This window comes from Hypomesus nipponensis, chromosome 5, assembly GCF_054491055.1.
Source record: "Hypomesus nipponensis isolate SF chromosome 5, ASM5449105v1, whole genome shotgun sequence".
Classification (NCBI taxonomy): domain Eukaryota; kingdom Metazoa; phylum Chordata; class Actinopteri; order Osmeriformes; family Osmeridae; genus Hypomesus; species Hypomesus nipponensis.
The window spans coordinates 1,437,815-1,452,500 of record NC_140365.1 but is presented as its reverse complement, the minus strand read 5'-3'; the positions used below and the strand labels follow the sequence as shown (position 1 = coordinate 1,452,500).

The window sequence follows — 14,686 nt, the reverse complement described above, 5'->3', positions numbered from 1 at the left end:
GCACAACTCACGGCCTCCATAGCTCACAGGGTCGTGCTAACCCCAGAACTCCAGCTGCCGGCTGGCTTCATTCACAGCTCTCCCAGGCCCATGAATGAACCAGTTTTAATCGTCTTAGAGCAGCTTACATCCCTAAAACCAATTCTGACATTTCAGTTTTGAAAAGGTTCAAGGGAGAGACTTGGCTAGTTGCGGAACACATCACGCTTCATCCTCCGTATTGTGTTCAATTGAGAGAGAAAGATAACAGCAGACTGTGGTGAACAGAACAGTGAAAACACGGCTCTGTCTCACAACGGAAAAGCAGCAAAGTGGTCGCAGCTTCAATCGTGATACGATTTGACAGGAAACGGGCCAGCGCAGGTGAAATAAGGGTGAAAAGTCGAGCTGTTTCCGTGTTCCGACCAGAACCATCACAGTTGGACGGTCCGTGACAAGTCTTGATCTACGACATCAATCCCAGAACACAGGCCAGTCATCAATCCCTCCAGTCAGCAAGGTCACAGCCTACCTCCTGTCGGTCCGCGGCGCTGGCTAAACCTGCTGGGGCTTTGGGAAGCACGCGACTCCTCAGAGAGACTGGCCTTGGACCAGCAGGCTTTACGCCCATGACCACATCCTGTTTATACCAAGCCCTCCAGGCCAGCAGAGACTCAGGTCCCATCAGTTACTTCACCTCACACACACTCACACATGCAAACTCTCACTCACTCTCACTCACTCACTCACTCACTCACTCACTCACTCACTCACTCACTCACCAAAGAAACCAATTTAGGGGACAACTCGAATCAACGAATGATCCATTCTGATCGATGTTGTGTTGCTGGACAGCATGGAGTCAGCAGGAAGGTAAGGGTCTGTTGATGTGGTCATGCAAGAAGGCTCTGCTACCAACACTGGCAAAGCTACATTATAACTGGACATTTCTAACATCAAAATGCGGGAAAAGGTTGGCAATTCTCTATACACTAGCAATTCAATACTAATGTATTCAATTTTTTTCCTCTCAGAGTTTTTCCCTGTCTTCCTTGAGGGTGTAGGAAGGTTTAGGTGCAGTTCTATGGGCGTATGGGAAGTCCTCTATGACATTGCTTGTAAAAAGAGCTATACAAATAAGATTTGATGTGATAGGGTGGGTGTATTGCAATTGATTTGTCAGACATCTTAATAGTACGACTTGAGATAAATTGTTCAACATCGCAATATTAACCATATCAGAAGCTTGAACAGCCTCAGAGTCTGTCGTGGTTGTTTACTGACATACCTCGTCATTCGGTTTAATTGCATGACATATTACCCTCATCATCTGGTTAATTATGCATGTTGTGGGATGATAAGTGTTCCCCCTCCTACCCTTCAGAGTGTCCCAAACAAGGCGAGAGCAGAAATAGAGCGTGCCGCAAAAACCCCACGCTACACCAAACCATCAATTAATGAGATGAAAAACATGTTTGGACTAATCCTATTCGGTCTAATTAGAATCCCCAAAAACAAAACACCTCAGAGTGGCGCAGGGCGTGAGCGAATCGCAGAGACGAGCCGTCGATACACGTGTTTACGTTCTGGCTCGTGTGGGTTTCGATGTCCCAGGCAGATGCCCTGGTCTGGGGAGTACAATCACTGCTGCATCTGACTGAAGCTGCTGATGGGTGTATTGAGCGGTGCCTTCCTCAGACAAAGGTCTTCTCCAGTTTCCACATATTGAGAGAAACCGCCAAACGAAAGCAGAGGGGAGATGCTCCCCCTAGGGCTGTCTGAGGTTTCACATTCTCTCAGGGAAAAGGCAGGAATGGCTGGGAAACGCCAGGTCTGAAAGGGCTGTTTACGTAAACACACAAACGGTAAACCTAGGAATGTTTATAAAGCAGTGACTTAAGAAAATAATCACTGGTTAAGAACATACTGATTGCCTACTGTAAATATAGGAGTTACCTCGAGGTAACCGAGGAGTCACTAAACTGACATGCTACCCAACAAGCCAACAGTACTGTGGAGTCAATAAAAATAATAATTGTTTCCATTTCCATTAGGGCGAGGGATGGGGCAGGATCCTATGTTTGACTAAAAACACAGATGATGAAAAGCTCTGTGTTGACTGATTAGATCTGCTGTAGATTACTACCATAATGATGTTACTGAACCCTCCAAACATGAGTGAGGTTGGTTACCGTTGTTGCTGAAGGAGAAAAACCAGGTTATTGATGACCCAGACACAAAGAACGCTACAGATGCCAGGAGTCAAAAGCTATTACCCAGGGGACCATGTAAAATTTCACAGGACAAGCTTAGGTGGATGCCCTGGGGAGAGAGTGGAATTCAGATGATGAATTGACCGGCCACAATGTCTGACCCAGCGATAATACCTCATCCAATGTATTTAATAAAATAAAGCTGGAAAAACATTAATTTTCAGGAGAAGCTTTTGACCCCAATCCATCTGTGGATGATCACCGCTGCTGGGATGAGACGTCCTGTAGTTCTGCCCCACAAGGGACAGACTGAGCTAGGCTACGCTAAGCTAAGCTGGGCTGAGCTAGGCTGGGCTGGGGCTAAGATAGGCTGGGGCTGGGCTGACTAGGCTAGGCAAGGGCTCAGCTAAGCTAGGCTAGAATTGTAGCTGAGGTAGGCTAGGCTAACCCTGAGCTAGGCTATGCTAGAATTGGAGCTGAGGTAGGCTAGGCTAACCCTGAGCTAGGCTACGACAGTCTAGGGCAGGGTGGGCGGTGGCTGCTTCCCTCCACAGCCAGTTGCTCCACATCAGAGGGCCTGATCTGTGGGTTCTGCCTGAGTGTGCGTGCGTTCACAGACGACTGCTCCTGCCACTTTCACGCACGCCTCCTCATTAAAGAACCCCTGGCAGCCTGCATGCTGGCTCACACAGATAAAACACAGCGAAGGCAACCTATGTAATGATGGCATGGACAGCTCTTGTTCTCTCTTGAGAGGCCGTTTCGTGTGGCAGCTTGAATCAAGTTCCTTGCGGGAGGTCGATAATTGGCCATACATGTTGGAGCTGAGACCTGTCACAGACGCAGCTGAAAAGGATTCAGACTTTGAAATACTGTCTAAATAAAATGTTATCATCACAAAATACACGTGCGTACCTGGTTTATCAAATTTTGTTGTTGGAAAAATACAAAAGTCCTTGGTGGGTACAAAGGGATTTATTATCCTGAAGATTTATTGTACGGAAGAACACCCCCTAAGGTAACAAGTCAGGAAATGACACAAGTCCTGTGTGAATCCTGGTACAAACACTTTTGTGAAGAGCATCCTGAACTATTGATACGCTGTTTGCAGAACATCGTGGCCCACTTCAGAAGAACACAGGTTGACCTACATCTGCTGAATGAAACTTGTTTAACTGCTATTCAAGAGGCAAATGCTGATTTGTGTGTTTTATAGTCGAGCAGTCTCTCCTGCAAAGTCATGAAAATACTTAATCAATGCCTTGTGTGTTGCTGTGGTTTTTTTTCGGTGGTAATTGATCCATCTGCATATATTCAATCAATATGAATCCACTGCTGACAGTTAAGTAAACAGGGAGCTCTGTCACTGAACAGGCTCCATACAGTACAGCACATCAAACTGGGTCATTCCTTGATTACAGTATCAAGCTAACAACGACATTAAATGACCGATGCAGTTAATGTTTTAAACTCACCCTTTTATAAGACTTTTTGTAACCTCTCAGGTTTCACCGGATGATAATTTATAAGCAACATATATTTTATAAGTAAGTAGTCATTTGGCTATTTTATTTTTGTTTTAATGTAAAATGACCTTCTGAGGGTTTGTGATAGACAGCGGTGGTACGAGGTAACTGCTGTTGAGTCCTGAAGCACTACAACTCAGTAGAGCAGGTAAGGAAGATAATACTGCTTATTACTGTTTCAGGGACAGTTTTTGGTGCCAATTTCTTTCATAATGTATTCACAGATAATCACAATTTTATTAGATGTTTTGATGTTTTCTATTAAGGTTCAACACGAATGGAGCAAGACACAAATTCTCCAAAAATCTTGAGTGTGTCTAAAAGGTACTCCTGAAGCCAGATCATTACATATTAACAAGATGTTGTTTATTACTTTATTAAGTACGCCACTTTCATCTTTTGAGACAAGATGTTCTTAAAAGCACATTATTTGGAGTTCACCTGAGTAGATTTCTGAAGCTTGTGAACCGAGTGTCAGGTTCATACCAGTCATGAAATACGGCTTTTATCTTTCGTTTAAAAGCATCCTTTCACCCTTAAAAGCCTTAGTCACTTCCACATGCCCTATGTGTAAAAGCCTCTTGGTAATCAACTTATTTTCTGCTTAGATGCACCCCTCTGATGGTATCATTGGGTTTGCAGTAATCTTCTAATGGACTGACTTCTCTTTCCAGGGACGTCCTGCTGTCACAAACGACTCCAGGACTCTGCTCTCCTCCAACAGTACAGTGACACTTGATGTGAGACATCTGGGTACGGTTGTGAAGATCTCACTAAGGTCACATGGCACAGTATGTGGCACTAATCAACACCTCTCTACAGCGCTCAGGTTCAGCCAGTTTGAGTAATCAGCAGTTTCTTGTTTGGCGTGATACTCAGTTGCAGACCACATGGTCTTAAGAAAATGCTTCTTCTTTTATTTTTTGTACTTTCTCTGAATACATGTCTACAATCTACCTGGAGAGTATGTTGGTGTGTTTTTAAAACATCTTTGCCTTGTCCTTAACCCAGACAATGTAGGGAGAAAGTGTCAAAAGGCATCTGTTGGTTCAGTTCACGCCCTCCCCTGTCAATCAGGAAGCCTGACAGGCTGAAGAAGGAACAGTCCCGGATCTCTCTGACATTGACAAATCATCAGATAAAGACCCGCCAACACACCTAATTGATTCACTGCTTGATTTAGCAAAAAGTACGGCAAAGCCATCTTTCATAATCTATCTTCTTCCTCCGGCTGTCTTGAGTGAAAAAAATACTGAATAAAGCACCTTACCCAACCGCTCTCAGGCTAATAACCTGGGTGAGGATAGACGCCGCTGCGAGGTGAGATGTCACTGTGTACCGCGAGAACTGCTAAATAGGGTTAACAGCGTGGAAAGTAAACGGACGCTTTGGCTCATCGACTGTACGGCAGTTTGAAGGGCATAAAGACAGAGTGATGACGTTCTATACGCAGTGGAAGGGCCGCAGTGACTAGATCGTTTCACGGATGTAATCCCAACATGGCCACTTCCTTCGTGTTGAAGCTGCTCTCGCAGCTCACCACGCTGGATAAGCCAAACAAACAGAAATTATAGCGTTCACGGTAAATGGGATGTGGTTTACTTCTTCCAAAAATAACACCTCTTCAGAATAAAAGCATGATCTTGGCCACGGATAGCCAGTTACAGTCAAGACACTGGCGACAGGATAAACATAATCCTAATCTTTGTTTGTAAGTGCTCAATTTATGCATTCCAAAACAGAGCAGCATAAACAGCCCAAACGATATCCAACTGCAGAGCCGGGGTGACAGTGATTAACTGTTTCTGTAGTTTCACGGTTCAGGGAGCGATTATAATTAATAGTTCTAATGTTTTATGTGCTGCTGGGAGACTGTGAAAACCGTGGGACTGAGGTGGGTGTCGATACAACATCAATATCAATGAACAGCTGGCAGGACTGTACCAACCAACTGCAGCTGCAGCACAAGGACTGCATCTGTATCTGCAGTAACATTCATTACTCCTGAAGGTTAATGCTCCGCAGCTGCGCGGCTCCGTGCAGGATGATGCTTGGCAAGCTACGGCGCGCCACTCCCCCGACCAGCTTCCTTATTTAGGAACAGTCCCCTCCCACGGCCACGGCTTGTACAGTAACAGCTCTGTTTTGATTTGGCTGCTGTCGTAGCGGTTTTGTTTATCCCCGGGCCCCGGTAGTGGATCAGCTAGTGGGGGAATGTGTTACGTGCTGCAGCAGAGCTGTGCAGGCGAGTGCGAGGAAGGCGTGAGTCACTTCCTGGATGTGTGAAGGACTGTGATCCAGCCACTGTGTGTTATCACCTGATAAAGGCATTACTCGGGTGCCTGCGGGGCCATGCAATCCTGCTATTGTGCCGTGGAGAAGCAGAAGAATTCATTTCCATTGCTGCCATACTGGGCTGTGTGGTCCTAGCTAAGCTGGACCTGCCCGGCAGATAAGAGGAGGGAATGAAATGGGAATTAATAGTGTCTCAGTGCCTGATCCAGAAGATCACGGCCTGGCGGAAGCCAGTCCAAATGATGTGCCCACATTGCTCTGAGCCTCATTTGGCTCTGACACATATTAGCTGAGGAGAGGAAGAATTTCAATCCAGGCAAAATGGAGAGACACTCTGTTTGAACTTCCAAGCTGGCTGTGTTTGAGAACAGACAACGAACGCATCATCACTGGTGGACAAATCCTCACCTTCTAAACCTTTTTTCAAGGACATTATTTGACACGGCAAAGGTATGTTTAACCTTGGCTAATAATATATGTCAATATTCCCAATCTTCTGAGGTTCAGGACGAAGGCTCCATATGAAAGATAAATCTCCCTCTCAATGAATGATCCACTGATCCTCTTCCTCTAATTGTGTTCCTTTTTTATTTTTTAAAGTTTTCCTCTTCAACAGGACCTAAACTACTCACAAGAAACCCTGTTTGTACTTGCAGTTGTGTCGTTGTCGTTTGTCTTGATTTGTCCGCTCAAGGACACCGTACACGTAAGCTGCTCACTAACTCGAGTCCAGCTGCAGTCAACTGTGCACGATCTCCCTGCAAAAACTAAAAACAACAAGAAAATGAAACCTTCAAAGAGGACAGGAGTACCTCTGGGGCTGTTGAGGGAGGCGTCGGTGGCCTTGCCCCGGTCCCCGCAGTGGCCCTGGTCAAAGGGGGTGCACTGGTCCCCTGTGCCTGCCACCACCTCCACGTTCCTGGACAAGTCCTTGGGCTCAGTCAGTGAGCGGAGACGATACACCCTCCTGCTGCTGGTGTCGGAGAGGTACAGGGCTTCCTTCACTGGGTCCATGGCCAGGTAATACTTGTGTGCTGGGCTGGTACTGAGGGGGGCGGGAGGGGGGAGTAACAACATCAAAATATATTAATAATATATGCAGTACAACTGTGCTTAAGTCTTAAGTTAACAATTAAACACATTTAAATAGTAATGCAAAAATGCTTTAAGAAATAACAATTTTAAAAAATGAGCAACCTTGCGTTTTAATACTGATTCACAAACGCAGAAGTAAAAAAATTCATATATAAAAATGTATATCAAAAATGTGAAACTTCTTGGGTGCCTAAGACTTCTGCACAGTACTGTATACTGTATATATATATATTTTTCTAAGCAAACCGTAATCACTGCTTGCCTGTCACAAGAAAAGGACCGTGCTGTAGTCAGAGAAGAATGGGTGGATTCTTATCGTGATGTGCTGAACTTGGATAGCGTTCAACCTCAGAAGAGCCAGTTAGCGTGTATCTATACACCGGCTAAATGAGCACCAACTGTCTTCGGTGTTCAACGACTTCTCAAGAGGAACCAAGGCATCACTCCATAAATTATCCTGACTTACAGGAAGCCAGCATCTGTCAACCAGACTCACTTCCTTTAGGAGTCTCTTCATGAAAACATAAGATTAAATTCGAGCAGCGAGCGTTCTGACAGATCGCAGTTGAAGTTGCACAGCGACAGGAGTGGTTCGAAAACCATGACAGGATGATGGAGATGATTTAAGTACCTGTGCAACACGAGCCCTGGCAGCATGCAGGATTGGACTGTGAGGGCTAGGATGCCCACTGGCAGATCCTTTCTATGGAACCAGGAACGCTCTCCCTAAACACCACGCTAAGATTATGGAGGATGATTCATAGAGGGGAATCATTTTTGGAATGACTACGTTTCAGTAGTGATTTGTGCTGGTCCTCCCTTTCACACTATGGAGAGGGGCCAGCAAGTTCACTGCTTTTCAGTTTGATTGAAAAGGAATCAATTGCAGACATGACAGCTACATGAAGGAGGGGAAAAAAAGAGAATTGTATCTCTGGATTGACATAAAAGCTGTTTGGGGGAGTTTGTGAAGCTTACACAAGCACAACAGAGTCTCCTCAGCAGGGGGTTCCTCCATCTGAACACACATGAAACGAGAACTTGTCTATGATAAGAGGAACCCTTTAAAGACCTCCACCCTCTCTTCTGCTCCCAGGCCAAAGATAGCCCCCGCTCTAATCCCGCTACCTTTAAATCCAGGTCAATACACTTCCATATTGACTCCTTCCTCAAACCCTTTAGCCTGTGACCAAATGAGAACATCTCTCTTTCAGCGGTAGACACAGCTTGGGGTTTATAGCTGAAACACTTTCCTTCAGTCTCGTATGAGAGAAACGTGTCATGATTTGTACCATCACCCACCTGTGTCTGACATCTCGATTCCTAGCAAAAAGGAGAAAATAAATATGACAAGTGTTATTTTAGCTTGAAAATGTAAGTTCATATTTGCTCCACATATAGCATTCAGCATATTCTACCACCCTAACCTTGAAAATAAATACCTCCGAGGCCCCCCTCCACCCCCACAATTTAATTCCCTTAAATAATCCTTACAGCTAAGAATCATAGGAAAACACGTCACCACCTCACCTCAGTTCCAGGATGCTGATGGCGAAGCCGTTGGGGAGAATCCTCCGGATGAAGTTGAAGTCTCCCACGTAGACGCTGCCGTCGGAGCCGCACGCGAGGGCGATGGGGGCGTAGAGCTTGCTGCCCTGGGCGGGGCCGTTGCAGCTGGGGCAGGGGATGGCCCTCGCCGTCCCTGAACCCATCACCGTGTGGATGACTGGAGGCTGCTCAGAGATGAACACGTTCTCCCCGGTTCCTTTGTGTAAGATTCCTGGAAGAGTCACAGCAGCGAGACTTAGGAAACACACGGCCGGAGAGTCAGTTGTGTCATGGCGAGGGAGAATGTGGACTTCTGTTGACACAGCTGTACGTGAAGAAACACGCTGCCTCTCAGGCTGGGCGTGTGGTGATCGTTTCACGGTAACTTCTTAGCGGTATTCCTACAGGACGGCGGGGTGTGAGAGGATGTGGTGTGTTGGTGGCTGCCTGGTGTGGCAGTGGGACAGGGGGAGATCTCACCGCTGTGGGGGTTCAGGATGTGGTGCTTGTCTAGGGACCAGCCTCCCAGACTGGAGGCCGTCATCTCAAAGCCCTGCAGCTGAGCCACCCTCCGCTCCCACACCACCATGTCCGGACACGACTCGTACTCGTAGCCCACAGACACTGCAGGGAAAGGCAGGCATTACTGGGACGAACAAACATCTCCATGCTTTTATCACTCCGGCCGCGGACGCGTTTACGATGCAATACATTCGAAATGAGCCTAATGTTTTTCGCCACGGTGCATCCGCTTCCTGTCACGGTGTAAAATGACAGTAAATCTGCGGTTGTTGCGTTGGGCACGCAGGTTAGAATGTGGGCTCTGCGAGGCTGTGGAGGAGGCAGTGGGGAAGCTAGCAGACGGCACCTCGTGGTCCTGCATCACTGACACCATCATGCTCCGCTGGAGACACAGTTTGAGTGCCCTGCCCCGTGTCTCACTCCGTCTCTCTTAGAATCACATCTTACCGTGCGCACGTACACACACACAAACGCACACACACACACGCGTGAAGTCAATATGCAAGCTGCACACAACAAGCAGAGCACAGTCAGTTACGCAGTTGTTACATGTTGCAACTTGTGTCACTAGGATAGATCAGCCTGTTCCAGACAGAAACAGAGAGAGGGAGAGAGAGATGGAGAGAAAGAGAGGGAAAGAAACAGAAGAGAGTCGATGGGGTTTGTAGTTAAGCTCCAATCTCACGGGTGCATACAGATAAATGAATTAGATATTTTTGTCAGAACCTTATCTCTGGCACTCTTGCTGTGAGGGTTATGTTTGTGCACAACAACAAATAATGTGTTTTGAATTCCAATTTAGACGTGATGTCGTTTTAAAATGTGCCATGTGTTCAACATTATTTACAGATAAATGGACCAAAGCAGACATCATTAGCCCACTGAGTATCAAAACCATCAAGGATTAGAAAGTGCAGATTAGACAGGGTTCTCACTGAGACAGGATTCCAACACCAGCAATCATGAAGCACTATATCTGGTAGTAGTAGGGGGCATGGTGATCATCTCTCTCCATCCCTCTAATCCTTATTCGTAGAGCATCAAGAAAACTTTCCGCTTTCCCTTCCTGGTGCATTTCTAACACTCCATCAAGCAAAACATCAAGCTGCCATCCTCAGCAGTTAACCCGACTAACTAGATGAAGAACAAACACTGCTCTCATCTGTCTCTTATTACACTGATCATCTGCCCTCTCTGATCAAACTGTGTGATTCTACAAACAAAGAAGAACAGATCGTGGTGACTCGCCTTCAAAGTCTCCTGACATTAATTGAACGTTTAAAAAGTATTAATTTAAACAGGAGTGCTTAGTTTACAGAACATAAAACAAAAGTCTCCCACTATAAAAATGTTAAACAGAGTAATCTCAGGAGAATATCCGAATACACTAACTCACACCACAAAAAACAAACAACCCCCCCAGAAAACTGCAAGCCGCGCAGCCGATCTGTCCACAATCTGTCCAGAAGCAGAACCAGCAGATATAACGACCCTGCTCACCATGTGCCCGGGCCAAGCCCAGAACCTTCTGCCCATACACATCCGTCTTGTTCCAGGCCAGCACGTAGACCAGGTTAGGGGCGGCGAGGAACCACTTCTGGAAGAGCCGTCCCTCGATGGAGGAGGATACGTGGACCCTGGCCAGGCCGGGGGGAATGGCCGTGTGGGTGAGGATGATCCTCAGGAGAGACTTGTACCCTGGAGAGCGTGTGCTCAGGTAGCTGAGCTTCACAAAGCTCCCGGGGATGGAGACCTCCTCCTGCACCGCCTGGAGAGAAACAAGCAGCACGGTTACTCAGGTTAGCTACGCTACAGTTACTGTTCCTTTAGACGACATACAAGCAGAGATGTGTACTCAGGTTAGCTACGCTACAGTTACTGTTCCTTTAGACGACATACAAGCAGAGATGTGTACTCAGGTTAGCTACGCTACAGTTACTGTTCCTTTAGACGACATACAAGCAGAGCACGGTTACTCAGGTTAGCTACGCTACAGTTACTGTTCCTTTAGACGACATACAAGCAGAGCACGGTTACTCAGGTTAGCTACGCTACAGTTACTGTTCCTTTAGACGACATACAAGCAGAGATGTTGACTCAGGTTAGCTACGCTACAGTTACTGTTCCTTTAGACGACATACAAGCAGAGATGTGTACTCAGGTTAGCTACGCTACAGTTACTGTTCCTTTAGACGACATACAAGCAGAGCACGGTTACTCAGGTTAGCTACGCTACAGTTACTGTTCCTTTAGACGACAAACAAGCAGAGATGTGTACTCAGGTTAGCTACGCTACAGTTACTGTTCCTTTAGACGACATACAAGCAGAGATGTGCATTTGCCAGGAACCTTTTATGACGCCGACAATTTCAAACATTTCTCTCATATATATATGGCCATGGGTGATCAGGAATGTCGACATTGCTAACTCCTCCATCTCATCCAGAGCGTAACTTTTTTGGGGAAACATTTTTTGAACCTTTCAAAGAAGAGATCGATTTCAAATCAAAACCTTTCAAAACTGTTTTTCGAAAACGTATTTTCACAAAAAAAACTAAACAGTTTTTCGGTTCTCTGGGCATATGTAAAGCCCTCAGTGACATTGCTTGTACAAAGAGCTACACAAAAACAAGCTGAGTTGATCAAATACAAGTTCCCAGAGTGTTCTTTCTTTGTCCAGGAAATTCGAAGACATATGTAAAGTTCTGATGAAATGGTTTCAAACTATTACCTAGACCTATGCTGATTGCAGTGCTAATGATATACATCCATATCCTACAACACTATTATTACCACACCTCGTCAAAGCATCGCAGAGTAGACGTTAACCCTGTAACACACAAACACAGGGAACACCGTACCCCTGGATCGTTAGCAACGTTGTGGAGGACATTTTAATTACGTCTGACAGTCTCACCCCGATATCCACCCTTCATTGCTCACAGCTTCAATCACGGTGATCCGGGTGCTCATTAAAATCTGCTTCAGTTTCATTATCTCTCACAACAAACTAGGACGTGTACGCGCGGTGGAGCCCATGGCAGCGCAGAGAAGAGACCTCCAGGGGAATGCAGAGTCGAGCGAGCAGATGGCAAAGCTGTGTTATATATATATGCAGCTTCCCTGAAAGTGATTAGTGCGAGATTGGAAGACAGCTTCACAGGTACAATATAAGCCAGGTGAAAATGAGACAGTGCAGAGAAACAAAACATGGAGTGTGGAAACGTTGAGGTGGAAACATTTCTCAAAGAACGATTCCATCTGAAATGCACCCCTAATGTTCCAACGCAAGCACTGTATAACGTTGTATGAGTTGTGAGGTGTTGAAGGAGATATTAGTGGTGTAGTTTCAGGTTGTTGTGAGGTGTTGAAAGAGAGGTTAGGGATGCTGTCTGAGGTAGAGACACCATGTCTGGGTGCTGTACTTTACCTGCAGCTCTGGCACAGCAGGGCCCCTCTCCTCACAGGCGCTGGAGAAGCGAGTCAGGGGGGAGGGCAGGACCAGGGGGTAGGGGCTGACCAGGTTCCTCAGGTCACACGCAGGCGGACGTCTCTCTGCCCGGCTCATGGTGACCCTCTCCACCACCACAAACTGGTTCCAGGGTAGCCAGATGGTGCGTGTCTGGGTGAGGAAGGGGGCTCGCTGGAAGACCAGGGACACCGAGATGCCACCAGCGGCCACCAGGTCGAAACTAGGGTGGAGGAAAGCCAGGACAGGGTGAGTTTTGGGTCAGGTAAAGGTTATGTGTAAAGGTGGGGTCAGATGGCTGAGCGGTTAGGGAGGCGTGAGGGAGTCGGGCTATTAATCAGAAAGTTGGCGGTTCTTTTCGCGGCCGTGCAAAATTACATTGTGTCACCCTACTTGCCTCGGGGGGGAATGTCCCTGTACTTACTGTAAGTCGCTCTGGATAAGAGCGTCTGCTAAATGACTAAATGTCACATCCGCAGCCCTGAGGCTGAACGAGGCGAGAGACCACCACTTACCTGCCGTCCTGGCGACTGATGGAGTAGCCAAACTCTGGGTAGTGCTGGAAACTGATGTTGACCCCCACTAGAGGGGTGGTGTCCTGCGCCGTCACCTGGCCCCTGATGACCACGGCTCGGCTGGAAGACACACAGGGTGGGGGGGGGGGGGGGTGGTCAGGTACACAACGCTGCTCACTGGATGTATTCTACAGATCATGTAATGACACTGCAGCAAGGCACCTGGGGGGCAGGGCCCAGTCCTACCTGCTGTCGAAGGGGACGTCTCCTGGGAAGACATGGGTGCTGTCCTTCCCCACCAGGAAGTGGATGCGGTCGTAGAAGGGGCGTGACAGGAGGGAGGGGAAGGGGACCAGGCTGCTGTGCACCAGCTCCAGAGGGTCTGGGGAGCCCTGGCACAGCGAGCCGGCCTGGCAGCTGGGCTGGAGACAGCAGTCTGGGTCCACACAGTCCGTCAGACCGTCTGCAGCAAGCAACAACATGAAGGATGAAGGTAGGTACACAGGAAGCTCTGTCCTTCACTGCACAGCACGTCAATGATAGAGAGACCACTTTGACCAGAGAGACCGGGCAAACAGCACTTTAAGGAGTGTAAGATATCATAGTTTCCTAGAGTAGCTTATGAGATAGTATTAGAAGGCCCGAAACCGTCCAAATCTGAGATGGAATTCTTTATGTCGGTTCAACTTGTAAATCAAATTTCTCAAATGATCCAGTACGTAATAAAATCGATGAAGCTCTCAGAAATATGGGAGAAAAGCCACACTTCGACCCACAAATCGAGTTTTTTACCTGGTTATGCAGCTTTGATGGACGGGACATGTCCAAGATGATTTTTACAAGGATAGAGAAGCTGATGATAATATTCTAGCCCCTAAACTGACAGCCAAAACTTTGGTGTTCTGATACACTATTTTGCAATTTCGGCTCTTTAATTGTGCACCACATTCCTTGATAATGCTGTTTGGTGTCAACCACTTATGGGTGTCTGCAAGCGCAAGGCAGGAAGTCCATTAGACCCACAGGCTTCCCATAGACTGTTGTGACAAGGGTTAAGTTGATGCAGGCATTTATCATTTTCCTGGCACTAAACACAATACACCAGTAAAAGTGCTAGGTTATTAATATTAAACAACATTAATGGCATTACGCTTATCAAAAGTGACTTTGTTCCTATAAATAATTTATATGCACAAACTAAATACCTTGCACTTAGGTATGGTTGCATCCACACAAATATTTCTATTATAACATTAGAAAGATTATGAAGTGACGACTGTATATCAACAGCGTGTAATAATGTCTAATGACACAATATGTGGAAACTGACAAGCTTTAATGCAGCAAATGACTGCCTCACATAATGGAACAGAACGGCTGGGCCGGGTGCCATATTGTGCTAACAGGCTGCCAAAGCTGCACAGGCACCGCGCCCAACACAAAGCTGCTTGGCTGAGCAGGACTCCTTTAGACAAAAAACAACCATGGCCATCATCTACAAACTCTGCTTCTCCCAAGCTCTGT

General features: G+C 46.7%; 1 protein-coding gene across 2 annotated transcripts in view; it reads right to left on the bottom strand.

The window, feature by feature from the left end:
- Positions 1 to 14,686, bottom strand: part of LOC146287665 (teneurin-1-like) — a 107,872-nt gene that overhangs the window by 18,576 nt on the left and 74,610 nt on the right. For both annotated transcript variants that reach the window (XM_084698901.1, XM_084698902.1), the window contains 8 exons: positions 13,409 to 13,625; positions 13,163 to 13,282; positions 12,609 to 12,870; positions 10,679 to 10,946; positions 9,137 to 9,280; positions 8,639 to 8,888; positions 8,411 to 8,431; positions 6,826 to 7,058 (listed from right to left, as the gene is read on the bottom strand). In XM_084698901.1, coding sequence (XP_084555027.1) covers positions 6,826 to 7,058; positions 8,411 to 8,431; positions 8,639 to 8,888; positions 9,137 to 9,280; positions 10,679 to 10,946; positions 12,609 to 12,870; positions 13,163 to 13,282; positions 13,409 to 13,625 — 1,515 coding nt within the window. The remainder of the gene's footprint in view (positions 1 to 6,825; positions 7,059 to 8,410; positions 8,432 to 8,638; positions 8,889 to 9,136; positions 9,281 to 10,678; positions 10,947 to 12,608; positions 12,871 to 13,162; positions 13,283 to 13,408; positions 13,626 to 14,686) is intronic.